The sequence below is a fragment of the Gossypium hirsutum genome, chromosome D09 (assembly GCF_007990345.1).
Source record: "Gossypium hirsutum isolate 1008001.06 chromosome D09, Gossypium_hirsutum_v2.1, whole genome shotgun sequence".
Taxonomy (NCBI): Eukaryota; Viridiplantae; Streptophyta; class Magnoliopsida; order Malvales; family Malvaceae; genus Gossypium; species Gossypium hirsutum.
Window position 1 is genome coordinate 27,627,159 of NC_053445.1, and position 13,387 is coordinate 27,640,545.

Consider the following 13,387-nt stretch of genomic DNA (forward strand, 5'->3'; position numbering starts at 1 on the left):
TCAAATATATATGATTTTAACTTTATATACTCTAACATGAAATTAGTTATGCTTGTAACAATATTTTAATTTGACATATTTAAATTTTTTTAATTTAACTCGAACAATTTCACTTAATTCGACTTAAATTTCATTTCCCTTGACTTGATTTGAAAGTTAAGATGATAAAATAGCAACTCGATTAACTCGAATTCTTTTCGTTCAATCCGACGGAACGCTCACCCTATTTAAGATAGATATGTATTTAAATACTTTTATGTTTTAATTATTTTTCTTACCGTCTTTGCCTCATGTCAGAAATTACCAAGTCTAATCCGAACAGTAACCTAATTCAAGCCGAAGAACACTTTCTTGCATTTCAAGGCAAAAGGTTAACTACAACAAAGCCTTAAAATTCACCCTTTCTATTCCAAACTCAAAATCACAAGAACACCAAAGACAAATATATGAAAAAGGAAAATTAATTAAATAAAGAATTACATAAAAGAACCCCTAAATTCACAGATTCAGACTGCTGGCAAATTAATAGCTTCAACACAAGTTCCAGTTCTGGCTTGAGAAATTCTGTTGGCATAAAGAGTCACCAGACGCAACTGGGTCCCATTGAGATCCTGCAGGTATGGCCGGAACGCCTTCCCGAGCATGACGTAAATGTCGACCAAGCAGAAAACAACAGTCTGTAACCAGCACGGCCAAACAGATAATGGAAAATAGTGAGCATGAATGATTGATCAATTAAGACAAGCGAAGGAGAAACCTAACAAGCAGTGGTCAGGTATTGGTTTTTTCTACCGGTTATTCAGACAAATCAATATTGGTAATAAGGCACTGGGATCCATAGCCAAATGCAGACTTCGTGCATGATTTTCCATCTTACTCGGACTATGGTGTTTTCCAGATATGCCGTGGTGTATGTTCAGTTTTTTGTTATTTTCTAGTTTTTCTATGTTTGAGGGGTTCTTGGGAAGTCACATCATTGTATCCATATCCAAATATGCATTGGACACAGGTACTTCAAGTAAAATGAAGTTGAAATAACATAAATTAAAACTTAATACGTAACCTAGCATCTTAGGTATCAAGCATGAACGAAAAATAAAATACCATCAAACTTTCCTATGTAAATCCATAAGATCAGTTCTAAAAATGCCACAATTGGATTACAACAAGATGTACTTGAAGTCTGAAGAAACTTATGGAAAGGTGAAATAACCTAATTGGTGATTGGTGGCTAATATACAATTCTTACGTGGTTCAGTGATCTAAGTTCAAATCCAACTCCTTAAGCTGCATCCAAAACACAGAACATATCTGCAGCACATGCCCTACATATCTAGTTCAAAGGCGACTCTCATTTTTCTCAAATTACCCATGTCCCTCACATTTTCAAACATGGGGACATAAACCAGTATCTGACACACACAGTTTCGAGTAATATAATTTAGTGCTATCTGGAATCATAAGATATCTGCAGCACATGTACTGAAACGTAAAAAAATTATTACCTTGCGAACTTCAGCGCTTTGATTGCTGAATGCGCAAAAAAGAACCGGTAAAAATGAAGGTAGCTGAGCCAGAAGTTCCTCTTGAGAAAGCCGATGGACAAGCTTGCAAAGGCAGAAAAGATGAGTCTATTATGTGATAATGAAATAAGGGTAACAAACTGTTGGTGCTTTAATATAATGTTACGTATCAAGTGAAAATTTATCGGCTGTAGGTAAAGAAACTAAATTTGAATGTAAGGTTACAACTACATGACAATGCTTATTTATTTTTGAAATTTCATTTTATGCCATTCTTATTTGGATGAAGTGCTTATAGTCTGCAACCATTGTTGAACCTCCTAGTACCCCATTCTAGGCTAGCAGAAAACTGAAAACTGATTCAAACAGTAGTGTTCTATTCGGTTTGCTTTTGGCTAGGTTGTTAAATTCAGTTAGTTCAAATTTCAGTTCACAAGTTAAATAACCGAATTGTTAAAATTGAATCAAATTCTATTCTTTATGTTTAAATAGTTTATATTTTTTATAGTATCAAAAAATATTTTATTTCAAAATTAGAGAAGAAACTTTAAGATATTATATAAAAATAAAAATTTTAATTTTTTTTTTAAACTGATGAACCAAACCAATCTAATCAGGTGAAATTCAATTTTGGGCATTTTGGTTACCTATTGCAATTGGTTCTTAAAAAACCATAACACTGCACATTAGCTGCAATTTTTTTCTTAAAACAAGCCGAACCAGATCATATTCTTCCCCAAACGAACAAGCTCCAATGTTTTTTCAAATCTTTAGTTTCAATAAATCACCTTTTTGTCATTAATTTCATCATGTCAGGACATCATAAGGATAATAATCAGATATGGAATACCTTTGTTAATGTCTTGATGCAAAAAATAAGAGTTTTCTCATCTTCATGGATTAAAAGGGCTACAATAACCTGCAACTCCGAAAATGAGACAAAAGTAGGATAAAAATTCACAATTAGAGCAAAATTTCATGAAAGTCGTGCAATCATACACTTAGACATTTGAAACGGTCATATTCTGATAAAATCATTGATAAGCATTTCTCTGCTTCAATTGAAACCTGAAACATAATCCGAATGTATTAGGTTCACGAGAAGAGGTAGCATTAGGTCATGTAGCCTGTATTAAACAATTGATGAAAACAATGGCACCTTGGAAACTGCATCCTTAGCAATATGAAGTAACTTTTCAATTACAATTTCAATAGAATCTTCCATCGCATCTTTCTGGATTGACAGAACATAGATTAAGCACATTAGAGAATAATAGAAACATAGGTCAAAATTATGTTATTCATATTCTTCATTTTTCTTGAAGTCCTCATGTCTGACACCTATCTTTTATGCCTACAGAACATGGGCATGAGATATGACGTTCCAAGAAACCTCCAAATACATGGAAAAAGCTTTAAAAAATTTTAAACAAACCCATGTTGGAAACATACACGGATCCAACACGCATGCTCGAGTGCAACATAGCGTGAAAAGAAAATTTTCAAGAATAAAACTACTTAGAACTTCATTTGATGGATATAGTGTAAGTTTTAGTTCCACAAACCTGTTTGTTCACCATGTCAGCTACTAACTGCAAGGTCAATTCCCGGGTTGAAGAATCAGGATCGTCCAACACCTCAATGACAACTTTCAGAATCTGATTGAAATGCTGCAAATAAATAATCGTCCACCAGCATCAGCATATTGCTGCTATCACTTGATAACAGTCGGCCATTACTGGTTAAGATACCATCCATCAAACTATTAGATCTGTCTCCCTCGTGCATGCCATTACGTCTATGGCAACTTTTAGCATAGGTTTGAAAACTGATTTTTGGTCAATGTCTTGGAAAATCAAATTCTTCATAAACATAAATGGCAATTAACATACTATTTATGTTTTCATGTCCAACTCCATCCATGTGTATATGTGTTGGACAACATCTTTGACAGTGGAGATCTTAAACATGGTAACTTATGTCCATATTGAATGGTTTGTATCCTGGGAATGAGTATCATTAATTTTAATTAGATTATACCTTTGTCCATATCGAAAGGTTTGTATCCATGGAAGCTTCTATGAGCTGCTGAAGTGCTTGCTGTCTAATGGTTGCACTCTCCTTATTGTTAGAAATCTGAAAAATGTGGAGAGTCGGAATACAGAAATGAGTTTATTCCTTTCTAGACAATAAAACAAAACGGGAAAACAAATTACTCAGATAAAATATGATTTTCACAGTGAGGGACAAGAAAAAGGGGGGGGCTAACGAAGGGGACCTTTTAACATTCATAGTTCACCTGGTGAAGAATTTGAGGAATGATGATACGCGATTTTAGAGAACAGCAAGTCTTGGTATTGCTGGAATTCTCATGACTATTATTGACATCAACAAAAGTGTCAATACCAACATTGGAATTGCTTTCTCCAAAATGGTTAGAGATTGTCATTGTATTCATGTCAGAACATGACGAAGGCCAGTCGTTGTTCATTGAATTCTCACAATCAACACCATCAGGATGGCTCATTGGGGATTCCACATTTTCATCAGCACCAGTAGTAGTGCAAGTAAAAGCTTTATTAGAGCCACCTTCGAGATTCTGAGGTAAATTTTTCTGAGCTTCACTTGATACTTTTTGAGCAATAGGTTCTAAAACTTGCATCGGTTCTTGCATGGAGAACAACTTCTTGCTGTTATCGATATCATTCGAACCCGAAGAATATCTTCCAAAATAGTAAGCCTTCTTTAATGCACCAGTATATTCACCATCAGGAGAAAGTCCGACATCAGATGGCTCGTGACTGTTTCTAGGACGGGGTCTTTCTCTCTTGTTCTGCAAGAAGTTCATAAGATCCATTTCAATTCGAGGAGTTTGCTGCCTAAGAATTCGCCTTAGAGAATTTTGCTCTTCAGCTGACATACACATGATGTAGTTTATAACACCAGTGGAGTCATAGTGAGTATGTACGGATACAATGCAGGAGATGGCTGCTTCTTTTAGTTTTGTGTTTTTATCATAGATCAAAGGTATTAATTTAGCAATCCACAGCTTTAGAATGCCGCTATTAGCAGCACCGTCTGAATTCATAGCATTCTTCTTGAAGGAACTGATAGCATATTCTATAACAGCCAGTTTTGCCTTCGGTGATCTCTGTTCATCTAATGCACGGAGCAAAGCTGGTAAAAGAGAATCTATGCCATAGGCTTTGCTTACAACTTCCAGATTCATTACAGAAAGCTGCCGAACTGATTCCTTCGGATCAATTAACCTTGAAAACACATGGTGTAAGATTCGATCCAAGTAACTTTCAAAAGGTTTTCTACATGCTGAAATTATATCTGCAAGGGCCGAGAGAGCGGCGTGTGCAACTTTATGGTGTGGATCATCCAAGTGTTGGAAAAACAACTTCATGACTTTCTCAAAATTCTGTGCAACTTCTTGCACGCCTTTTTGGTCCTGCTGCAGCAGACTTCGGACATAATTAAAAGCCGCAACTCTAGCGGACCAATTGGAATTTGGACTGAGACCCTCTGTCAGAGCCTCCTGGAGTGATGCTGGGCCGTCCACATAGTTTGACATTTCACTAAGTAGTATCTGATTGTCATCTAGAAAGCTTCTACTGCTTCCAGAAACTCGAGTTGAAATGTTCTTTCTTAAAAGCGGCCTCTGGAAGTTTGGAATAATATTACCTTGGAAGTCCCTAAAATTGGCATCTTTTGAAGAAGTCTCTACATACTGTTTGTCAATATGCTTATCTACCGATTTCCGGGCAAACCTATCATCAGAATACTCTTCCATAAAACCACAAGCTTGCTTCCCTGATTTCGATGACAAACAAGCTAAAAAAGATTCAATGGTTAGATTAAAGCAGTGAGAAAAGAGTCTTCAAGCTTGGAATTGCATATAAAATGGACAAAAGAACTCCTACCTTTAACAGTTGACGCAGTTGAGTCAGTAAAAATAGCATTTGCAGTAACAGCTGAAGCAGCGACAATAGGGGGAAATGAGAGGCCACATGCTGGAGGAGGGTCAACTCCTGCACTAGGAACCACAAAGAAAATTTTCATCCATGTCAAGGAACAAAGTAGCAAAGGAAGCACTTGCTTGATGAATGTGACAGTTACTAAAAGCTCTCAATGGATTTTTTGAGCTACTTAGCATATACCTAAATCAAAGCTAGCTGACCGCTTCTTTTGATAACTGAGTTTCTCAGATATATTTAAACCAGCAAGCGCATTTTCGATAGCCGGGGCCCGCTGTTTGTTTGCATGCAGCATGTTTTCAAAACTTCTTTCAGTACCATTTCGATGTGACTTTACTTCAGAGAGAAATGGACCAGCAGATAGAGGAATGCCTCCTGGTACAGCCCTATTCCGATCCACTGTGGTAACTGCTGAAGTTGCAGGTCCAGGTAAAGTTGTAGAAGTAGGTGCTTGAAAAGCCTTATGGGATTTACGGACATCCCTTACTCGAACTGAAGGAGAAGGATGGCGTCTATGCGCGGTCCCATCTTCATCGTTTATCATCTTTTTAATTTACAAAAAAAAAACTATATAATTTACCCAATCAATCAAAACTGGAAATTCAAAAAAATTAAAAAAGAAAGCTTATACCCTTTGGACGACTGAATCAAAGGACAGAAATAGTTGCTGAGAACGCTCTGGCCAAGTTTTCTTGAACAGTCTGTAGCAACGACGAGCATTTGACTGTACCTTTCATTTCCCAGTATTATTGAATATAAGCCACATCATTGAGCATAATTTCTCTCTGCCTCTCTCTCTCTCTCTATATATATATATAATGCAGAACCAACAAATATATGGTACAAAGAGTGACAGTTAGAAAATTTCTTAGTTCTAGCAGTGTAAATAACTCGTTATATCACAAAAACAACCAAACTCTTAGCCTAATCCTAAAAGTAAATTTATTTACATTACCATATCTTGATGTATCCTAACTGCAACAAACTGGTGCAATAATCCATGGTAACAGAAAAGTAGCTGGTTTTTAGTGCCAGCATCAACCACCTTTATTCTTACCTTTCATTAACTTTTTTCTAAGTTATTCCTTATATTTGAGAGGTCCTTGGAGAATATCCCCATACCCTTATTCAGAACTGAAAATAATATATCTAATAACCGAAAATTGAAACTGATAATCTAAGAGATATCATAAAATGGTGATTAAAACTGAAATTAGAATAGACAATAACCAAAAAGAGAGGTTGGTATACAAGAGGGATATATAGCTTCGACAAGAAAGTAATTACCGAAGCAATACCTCACTCATTGCATCAGCTATACAGCATTTTATAAGATCCTCGTAAAGATCAGCAGATTTCTGTATTTCTGGCGCATCGGCCCAGTACTCCAGCATCAGAAGAGAGTACTCACAGCATCTGTAATTGTCGATGAGAGTTGTGTGAGGATCCATACTGATCATGTGTATGTCATTAAGGACTGAATAAATTACCTAGCACGGAGTACTGCATTACGGTCATGTTTTGCATGATTAACTATTTGAGGAAGTACACGGGAAACTTTGCAGTTACGCAGCATCTAGACAGTATAAGTATGCATCAATACAGGCATCGAGATAAAAATGGGAAAAAGAAGTTACAATAAGAGACTTTCATATTGTCTGCACATACTGTTTTGATGCAGGTGTCTGCGGATTCAGCTATTATAAGAACCGTAATCACAACCAGCTTGAAAAGGACCTAAGAAGGGTATCACGTAATAATATTGAAACTCGAAACTCAAAATCAACCATAAGGTTAAAAGAACAGAAAATGTAAGCATTATATTGAGGATGTTAGGACAGGCTGAAGCTATTATATTTACTAGTGATTTTATTAGACGAAAAAAAAATTCTTACTGGGATGAACATTTCCGAACAAGCTTCAAAATCCCCCAACAGCTCTTTTGACAAGAAACATAAGAGATGACAAGCCTGAGGGTAACAAAGAGTTAAGAACAGTTATTTTGAAAAATAAATAAGGTCTGTAATTTGCTCCAAGATACATAATTCAGATATTGTATTTTAGTTATCTTAAATCCCTATCTGCATAATATAAATATTCATTTTCACTTTACCATATCTATTCCTATTTAAAGATGTTATTTGGTTTGCTAAATGAATTTTCAATACTTATGCATGGAACAATTATGAATTAGTTAGCCTGAAACAGTAATGTATTTGGCTGTTTTAAAGATAACATCGTTTTTTATTTAAACCTGGTCATATATCTCAACCTATACCATAAGATTCTATTGATCATTCGTAGTAGTATCTCCTCTATAATCCAGGTTAATTGATAGCCTTTTGTGCTCTGTAGGCTATGTTAATTGGACTTGGTGTAAGTCATGGCTATGGGTTTGTGCCTAACACAAGTATGCTCAATTTTTTTTCTAAATTTTCCATGTATTTTGAGGGACATATCCCTGATACCCATGTCCAGATATGGGTCAGATCAGAAAGAGGTACTTCAAGAAAATGAAGAGTCAAAAGTAATATAGCTGGGCTGTCAAGATATAGGTTAAGTAATTTCTATATGGAGCAAGCAGCAAGGAAATATGAAATTAGAAGCTGACATTTGCAAAAGCAAATAAGCATCTCATACTCCAAGATATCAATTCAACTAATTAAAAAATATAGGTAAAATACAATTTTAGAAGATAAATCTTGGACATGGAAATTGCTAATGAGTGATACAAAATATTGCTAAATGCAAAGAGGGTTTTTTGGCCATGGCAGGATTATGATTTTCAACAGCAACCAGCAAAGGAAACCCTACCAATGAAAGCACAACTGCTAAATACTGAGTCATCATTCCTTGTATGATAGTTCAACTAACCTGCTTTACAATGCTAGACCTTCGGTCGGACAACTGTGTGCGAAGAGGTGCAACAAGTTGCTTCAAGAGAGCATGAAAGCATGGATAACTGGTGGCACCTAATCGAAAGAAAACTAGACAATTAAATACTTAACATTCAACACAAGCCCCACACCATCACAAGAATAGAAGGTTTCTAGCATATGAACACATTTTCAGTTTGCATAAATTTCAACGCATAAGAAAAACCAACTTCCTAGTTTTAGGTTCAAAGATGCACACACGCTGTCAAACACAAAACTCGAGAAGATTAATTTCAAAATTATCATGTAGCCAAAAGCACGCATCTCAAAACTTAGCTCTTAGGCACTAAGCCTGGTGACACATGAACTGCAAATTATCATTAAGGATTTTTAATGTACTTCCAGAGCGAATGTTTAGTATTACATATTTGGGATATTTTCGAATAAAAACAATATATTTGATTATTAAGCAAATTGTCTTGATTTTGAACTGGTAAACAAGCTTAAGTTCATAACCAACTTCAGGATCTTAGTCCACAAACAAGCATGAATTCCACCATTAGGAAAATGTACGACTCAAGCACTAGATCAACAATGTAGTAAATAAATGAGTTCAAAAGTTACAAATTCAAGGTTGAATAGATCATGTTCAAGCTCAGGTTTCAGCTTGAGTAAATTAGAGAAAAGAGTAACAAAGTGATAAATAACACAAACCTCCGATGACAAAAGCTTCAACTCGCTGCATAGCAGCTATTCGAACAGACCAATCATTTTCCGCTACAAGCATACACGCAATCTTCTCCATTTCTCTTATTAGCTCCTTTTCAGAGTTTAAAGTAACTGGAACTATGGGTTTGTCTGTAAAGTCAATCTCTCCTATATAACACATTATATAAGCATATTAGTCTGTCAGGCCACTGTAAGCTAATTAATTTGACAGCAATACAACACAGACAGTGCTTGAAACTAGGTTAAACAAGAATTATAGCAAAAGGAATTGCAAGGTAACCTAAACTAAGTAGCAACAACATTAATACTTCATGACTAAGTTTGAAAGTGGAACCATAAAATTGAATCAAAATGCAAAGAAAAATGAAATCCTAACCTATGTTACTTGGAGTCATAGGTATGTTTCCGACACGAGATGTTCAATTTTTCTCAAATTCTTCCATGTATTTAGAGGTTCCTTGGAAGGTCATATTCCCACAACCATGTCTGAATATGCGTCAAACACGGTGCATGGATCCTAACAACTTTATTTTTAGTGGCATAATCACATTATCTAGGAAAATTTTAACCAACTTCCCAATGATATCATATGAAACATTATACATACAAGAAAAAATATTAGAATAAATTCAAATGCAGTGCATCATATTTTGGCATTGCATATGAACTCTATATGCATGCTGACCTCCAGAAACAGATATATCTTTAAAAGAATCCTTTGTCTTAGGATTGCTCTCTGCTTGGTTCCCCTTGGCTGAGTCAACTTGATCAGAAGAAGCAGATGACATGTGTCTATTGAAACTGAAAACCTTCGGTTCTATCTTCTGCAATCTGATATTAATATCTCCTAACTGTAGTTAAGGATTGCACTTTATGAGAAAGACAATCACAGTAAACCACCAAATAGTTAGCAGCACAAATCCAACAACCCCATATTGGTTTGAACCTATGATGTAACTATGACATGCACAAAGAGAAAAATAAACTATGTAAAATTCAACCAAATCCTTTAAAATAAAAAAGAATGATATTAATGATCCAGAAGCCATTATTAACTCTAGAAAAAGACCCAACTGGAGATGAATGGCAAACTTAAAAATTATTACCATCACCATAATAGTGCTTAGAAGAAACCAAGAAATAGGCAAAGAAATAAAACATAACATTGAAAATTATTACCATCACCATGATAGTGCTTAGAAGAAACCAAGAAATAGCCAAAAGAAATAATGCATAACATTACCACTGATGAAGGAAGATTGTTTCGCTGGAGTTCAGCAAGAAATTCAGGCCCAAACTGCATGTACATTTCCTGAAAATAAACAATTAATTATTTATAGTAGCTTGCCTCTTGCTTTCCTTATATGATCCTAGAGGATTAGGGAGCTCAAGTGTATTGTCTATCTACATCAAAGAAGGAAAAATAGACTGCAAAAAGTATAAGGTGTTGTGTGAAAATGTGATTAGGAACTTTAGTAGCATAATGCAGAAAGTCCTCTTTCACCTTACTCACTCCCAGAACAATTAGCTGTCCAGCAAGCCATTCTCATATTCTTATTTAAACATCAAAAAAAAAAAAAAAAAAAAAACCAAAAAACAAAAGAGAGGCAAGAGGAGTTCGAATTAAGTTAATGACTTGATCTAGGCCAGAAACAACAGAGCCCCAGAGGTGATTGGAGACACCAAACCACACCTGTAGTAGAAAGGAAAATGGTTCTTGGAAAGAATCATAACACACACAACTATAGGTTTATTTATGTATGTATACGTATATAGGCACACTCATGCACATACAACAGACAAAAGTAATGAGTATGGTCTTTTTATGTACAACTGCAGTTTCATATAAAGAAGAAAAAAATATCTGAGTAATCCTGTATTAACGAGAGAAAGGCTTGTCTTTTGCATTTGTGATACATAAACTATTAGGCCAAGTAAAGGGAACAGCCTTAACTCATAATGATAATTACCTCAATGCACAATGAAGCACGTTCTCTAATGCTCTGAATTGAGTCATTCAACATCTGTAAAATCTGGGGAAAAAATAGAGAAGAAAACACACACACACACACACACACACACACACAATGAGCATAAAAAAGAAGATATTTCCGAAAGGAATGATATTTGGGAGTTATTTATTCCTAACTACCAGTCCCTATGGACATACCGGAGGAAGAATAGCCTTCATGAACTCCATCGACGTAAAAACAGTGATAGCAGAAGTGACGGTCCTCATAAACTCTTCACGAACTCTCGGGCTGTTATGCGCCCAGGTTATCGGCCCTACTTTATCTACAATGATAGTTGGAGAAGAAACCTGCAGGATTAATAATTAATTACAAGCAATTAGGTCCATCCATTGCAGAGTAAATTATATAGCTTGGAGTCAGACCCTACATAGAAATGGCTTGATATTTTATAAGAAAAAGCAAGGTTCTAGCAAATGCTGCTCAAGCGAAATTCAGCCTTTACCATACTGAAAAAGATTTAACGCATAAAATTGAAAACAAGTGGATTAGAACACGGTTAAGCTTATTATCCACAATTATGGAAACAGCAGAACAAATCGACCTATAGCAACTAGCAACTCGGCAAGATTTTTCTTTCTTTTATTGAAAAAAGAAAGCCTCAACGAAAAACCAAAAAGCCAAATGAAAATTAAGGAAAAGGGGATAAAATTATATTTGAAAAAATTAAAGACTTTGAGTTCAATTTGAAAATATTAATTGATAAAGACAAAAATGAAGTTAAACTAAAATTGACCTAATCAAGTTTTAATGAACCATAGAAAAAAAAAACAAAAAAATCCATAATTCAAAAGGAAAAATATAGTAAAATCTCAGAAGCCTAGAAAATAACTGCTCTTAGAGGAATCATTACAAGTATTAGCTTATTAAAAAGAACTGCTCTTAGGCTAAACAAATTCACTTGAAAAAGATTAATTGATAAAGACTGGTATAATTATACATCAAACAAAGAAAAGCAAAAAATAACAAAAAATCCATAATCCAAAAGGAAAAAGGGAAAAGAATAGTGAAAACCTTAAAAGGCTAAAACAGAACTGCTCTTAGAGGAATAATTAGAAGCCCCAGAAAACTCCAAGGTATTGAAAAGCTAATTGCATTTCAAATCACAATGTATGACATAAAAGGAAGGTAACCAACAAACCTCCATGAAAGTCAACAACAGCCCTCTAGCTGCATCACGTAAAGGCTGCTCATCATCCCCTAAGCACTCCACAATTGCAGGTAAAACCCCATCAAAATGCAGCTTCAAGTTGTCAGCTGAGAGCACGGCAGCAGATGCTAGACACTGGAGAGCTCCCAAAGAGGCGTTTAAGTTAGATGGGTCATTGAGAAGGTGAAGACAAGCTGAAACAAGAGATTCAACGTCAGAAGAAGACAAGGGTCCAGTGGAAGACTGGAGAAGAGAATGAAGAAGCTCAGCCCCTGTTGCTCGGTCCTTTGGGTCCTTGGAACGTGCTAGTTCAAGGAGTTTCTCCATTGGGTTGAAGCTGAAAATGGAAGATCTATGATGGGAAGAAGTGGGAGTTAATGCAACGCTAAACCAAAGGGGAAAAAGATAAATGGAGGCAGTGAGAGCATTGGAGCTTAGTGAGAAGTAAACCAGAAGCCTTCTTTATGAAAATGCAAGCTTTTTTTCAGCCTTTACAACGTGAGAATGAAGGAAAGAACATTGCTCAGTGGGTATACTTTTAAAAGATTTAAATTCTAAAAGAAGTATGCTAAAATCAAGATTATTTATCATAAAAAAATATTAAAAACCCAGAATTTTTCTCACTTTTTGTTTGAAATTTTTAGGAGAGCAATGGCAAACTTTAAAAGTTTCAACGATTTTATCATTATTAACCATCCCGAAAGTGGAATCCAAAGTTGATTTGAGTGTTTTAGCTTTTAAATTTTAATTATATGAAATGTAATATTTTTATATAAATGCACCAGTTAAAAAAAATTCAACTAAGAACAATACCTTTTTTTATTATATTGTTAAATTGATATTTATAAATATTTATAAATTAATTTAGAATTATTAATTATAATTCTATTTAAAAATAAGTTGTAATAATTTTATTGACTTTAAAATAGGGTTACTCATTACTAATAAGTCAAAATAACTAATAAAATATTATTTTAAAAAATTCTTAATTATTTTTATTTGTTATAAGTATTTTTATTTTCATATTTATTAACCAAATAAAATAAAATTATAATTTGAATAAAAACCAAAGTATATAAACAGAGATTGATTTTAT

The 13,387-nt window shown here is 34.8% G+C and overlaps 1 protein-coding gene across 5 annotated transcripts; it reads right to left on the bottom strand.

The window, feature by feature from the left end:
* Positions 1-330: 330 nt before the first annotated feature.
* On the bottom strand, positions 331-12,997 carry LOC107890436 (CLIP-associated protein-like). Of its 5 annotated transcripts, none has more exons than XM_016814849.2 (22): positions 12,283-12,997; positions 11,282-11,431; positions 11,082-11,144; positions 10,355-10,423; positions 9,797-9,962; positions 9,097-9,258; positions 8,381-8,478; positions 7,402-7,476; positions 7,175-7,243; positions 6,997-7,082; positions 6,805-6,922; positions 6,138-6,230; positions 5,690-6,050; positions 5,453-5,560; positions 3,823-5,363; positions 3,564-3,659; positions 3,089-3,193; positions 2,683-2,757; positions 2,523-2,591; positions 2,374-2,442; positions 1,506-1,607; positions 331-677 (listed from the first exon to the last, which is right to left on the bottom strand). In XM_016814849.2, exons 1-22 carry the CDS (start codon positions 12,616-12,618, stop codon positions 507-509), a joined length of 4,182 nt encoding a protein of 1,393 aa, XP_016670338.1. In that variant the 5' UTR covers positions 12,619-12,997; the 3' UTR covers positions 331-506.
* Positions 12,998-13,387: the final 390 nt, after the last annotated feature.

Bases quoted from the DNA above. Each gene is read 5' to 3' on its own strand.
- LOC107890436 (XM_016814849.2), bottom strand. From the start codon at position 12,618: ATGGAGAAACTCCTTGAACTAGCACGTTCCAAGGACCCAAAGGACCGA. The intron at 9,259-9,796 runs GTCAGCATGCAT...TGTGTTATATAG, and splicing joins AGATATATCTGTTTCTGGAG to GAGAGATTGACTTTACAGAC. The intron at 7,244-7,401 runs GTAAGAATTTTT...TACCCTTCTTAG, and splicing joins GTTCGGAAATGTTCATCCCA to GTCCTTTTCAAGCTGGTTGT.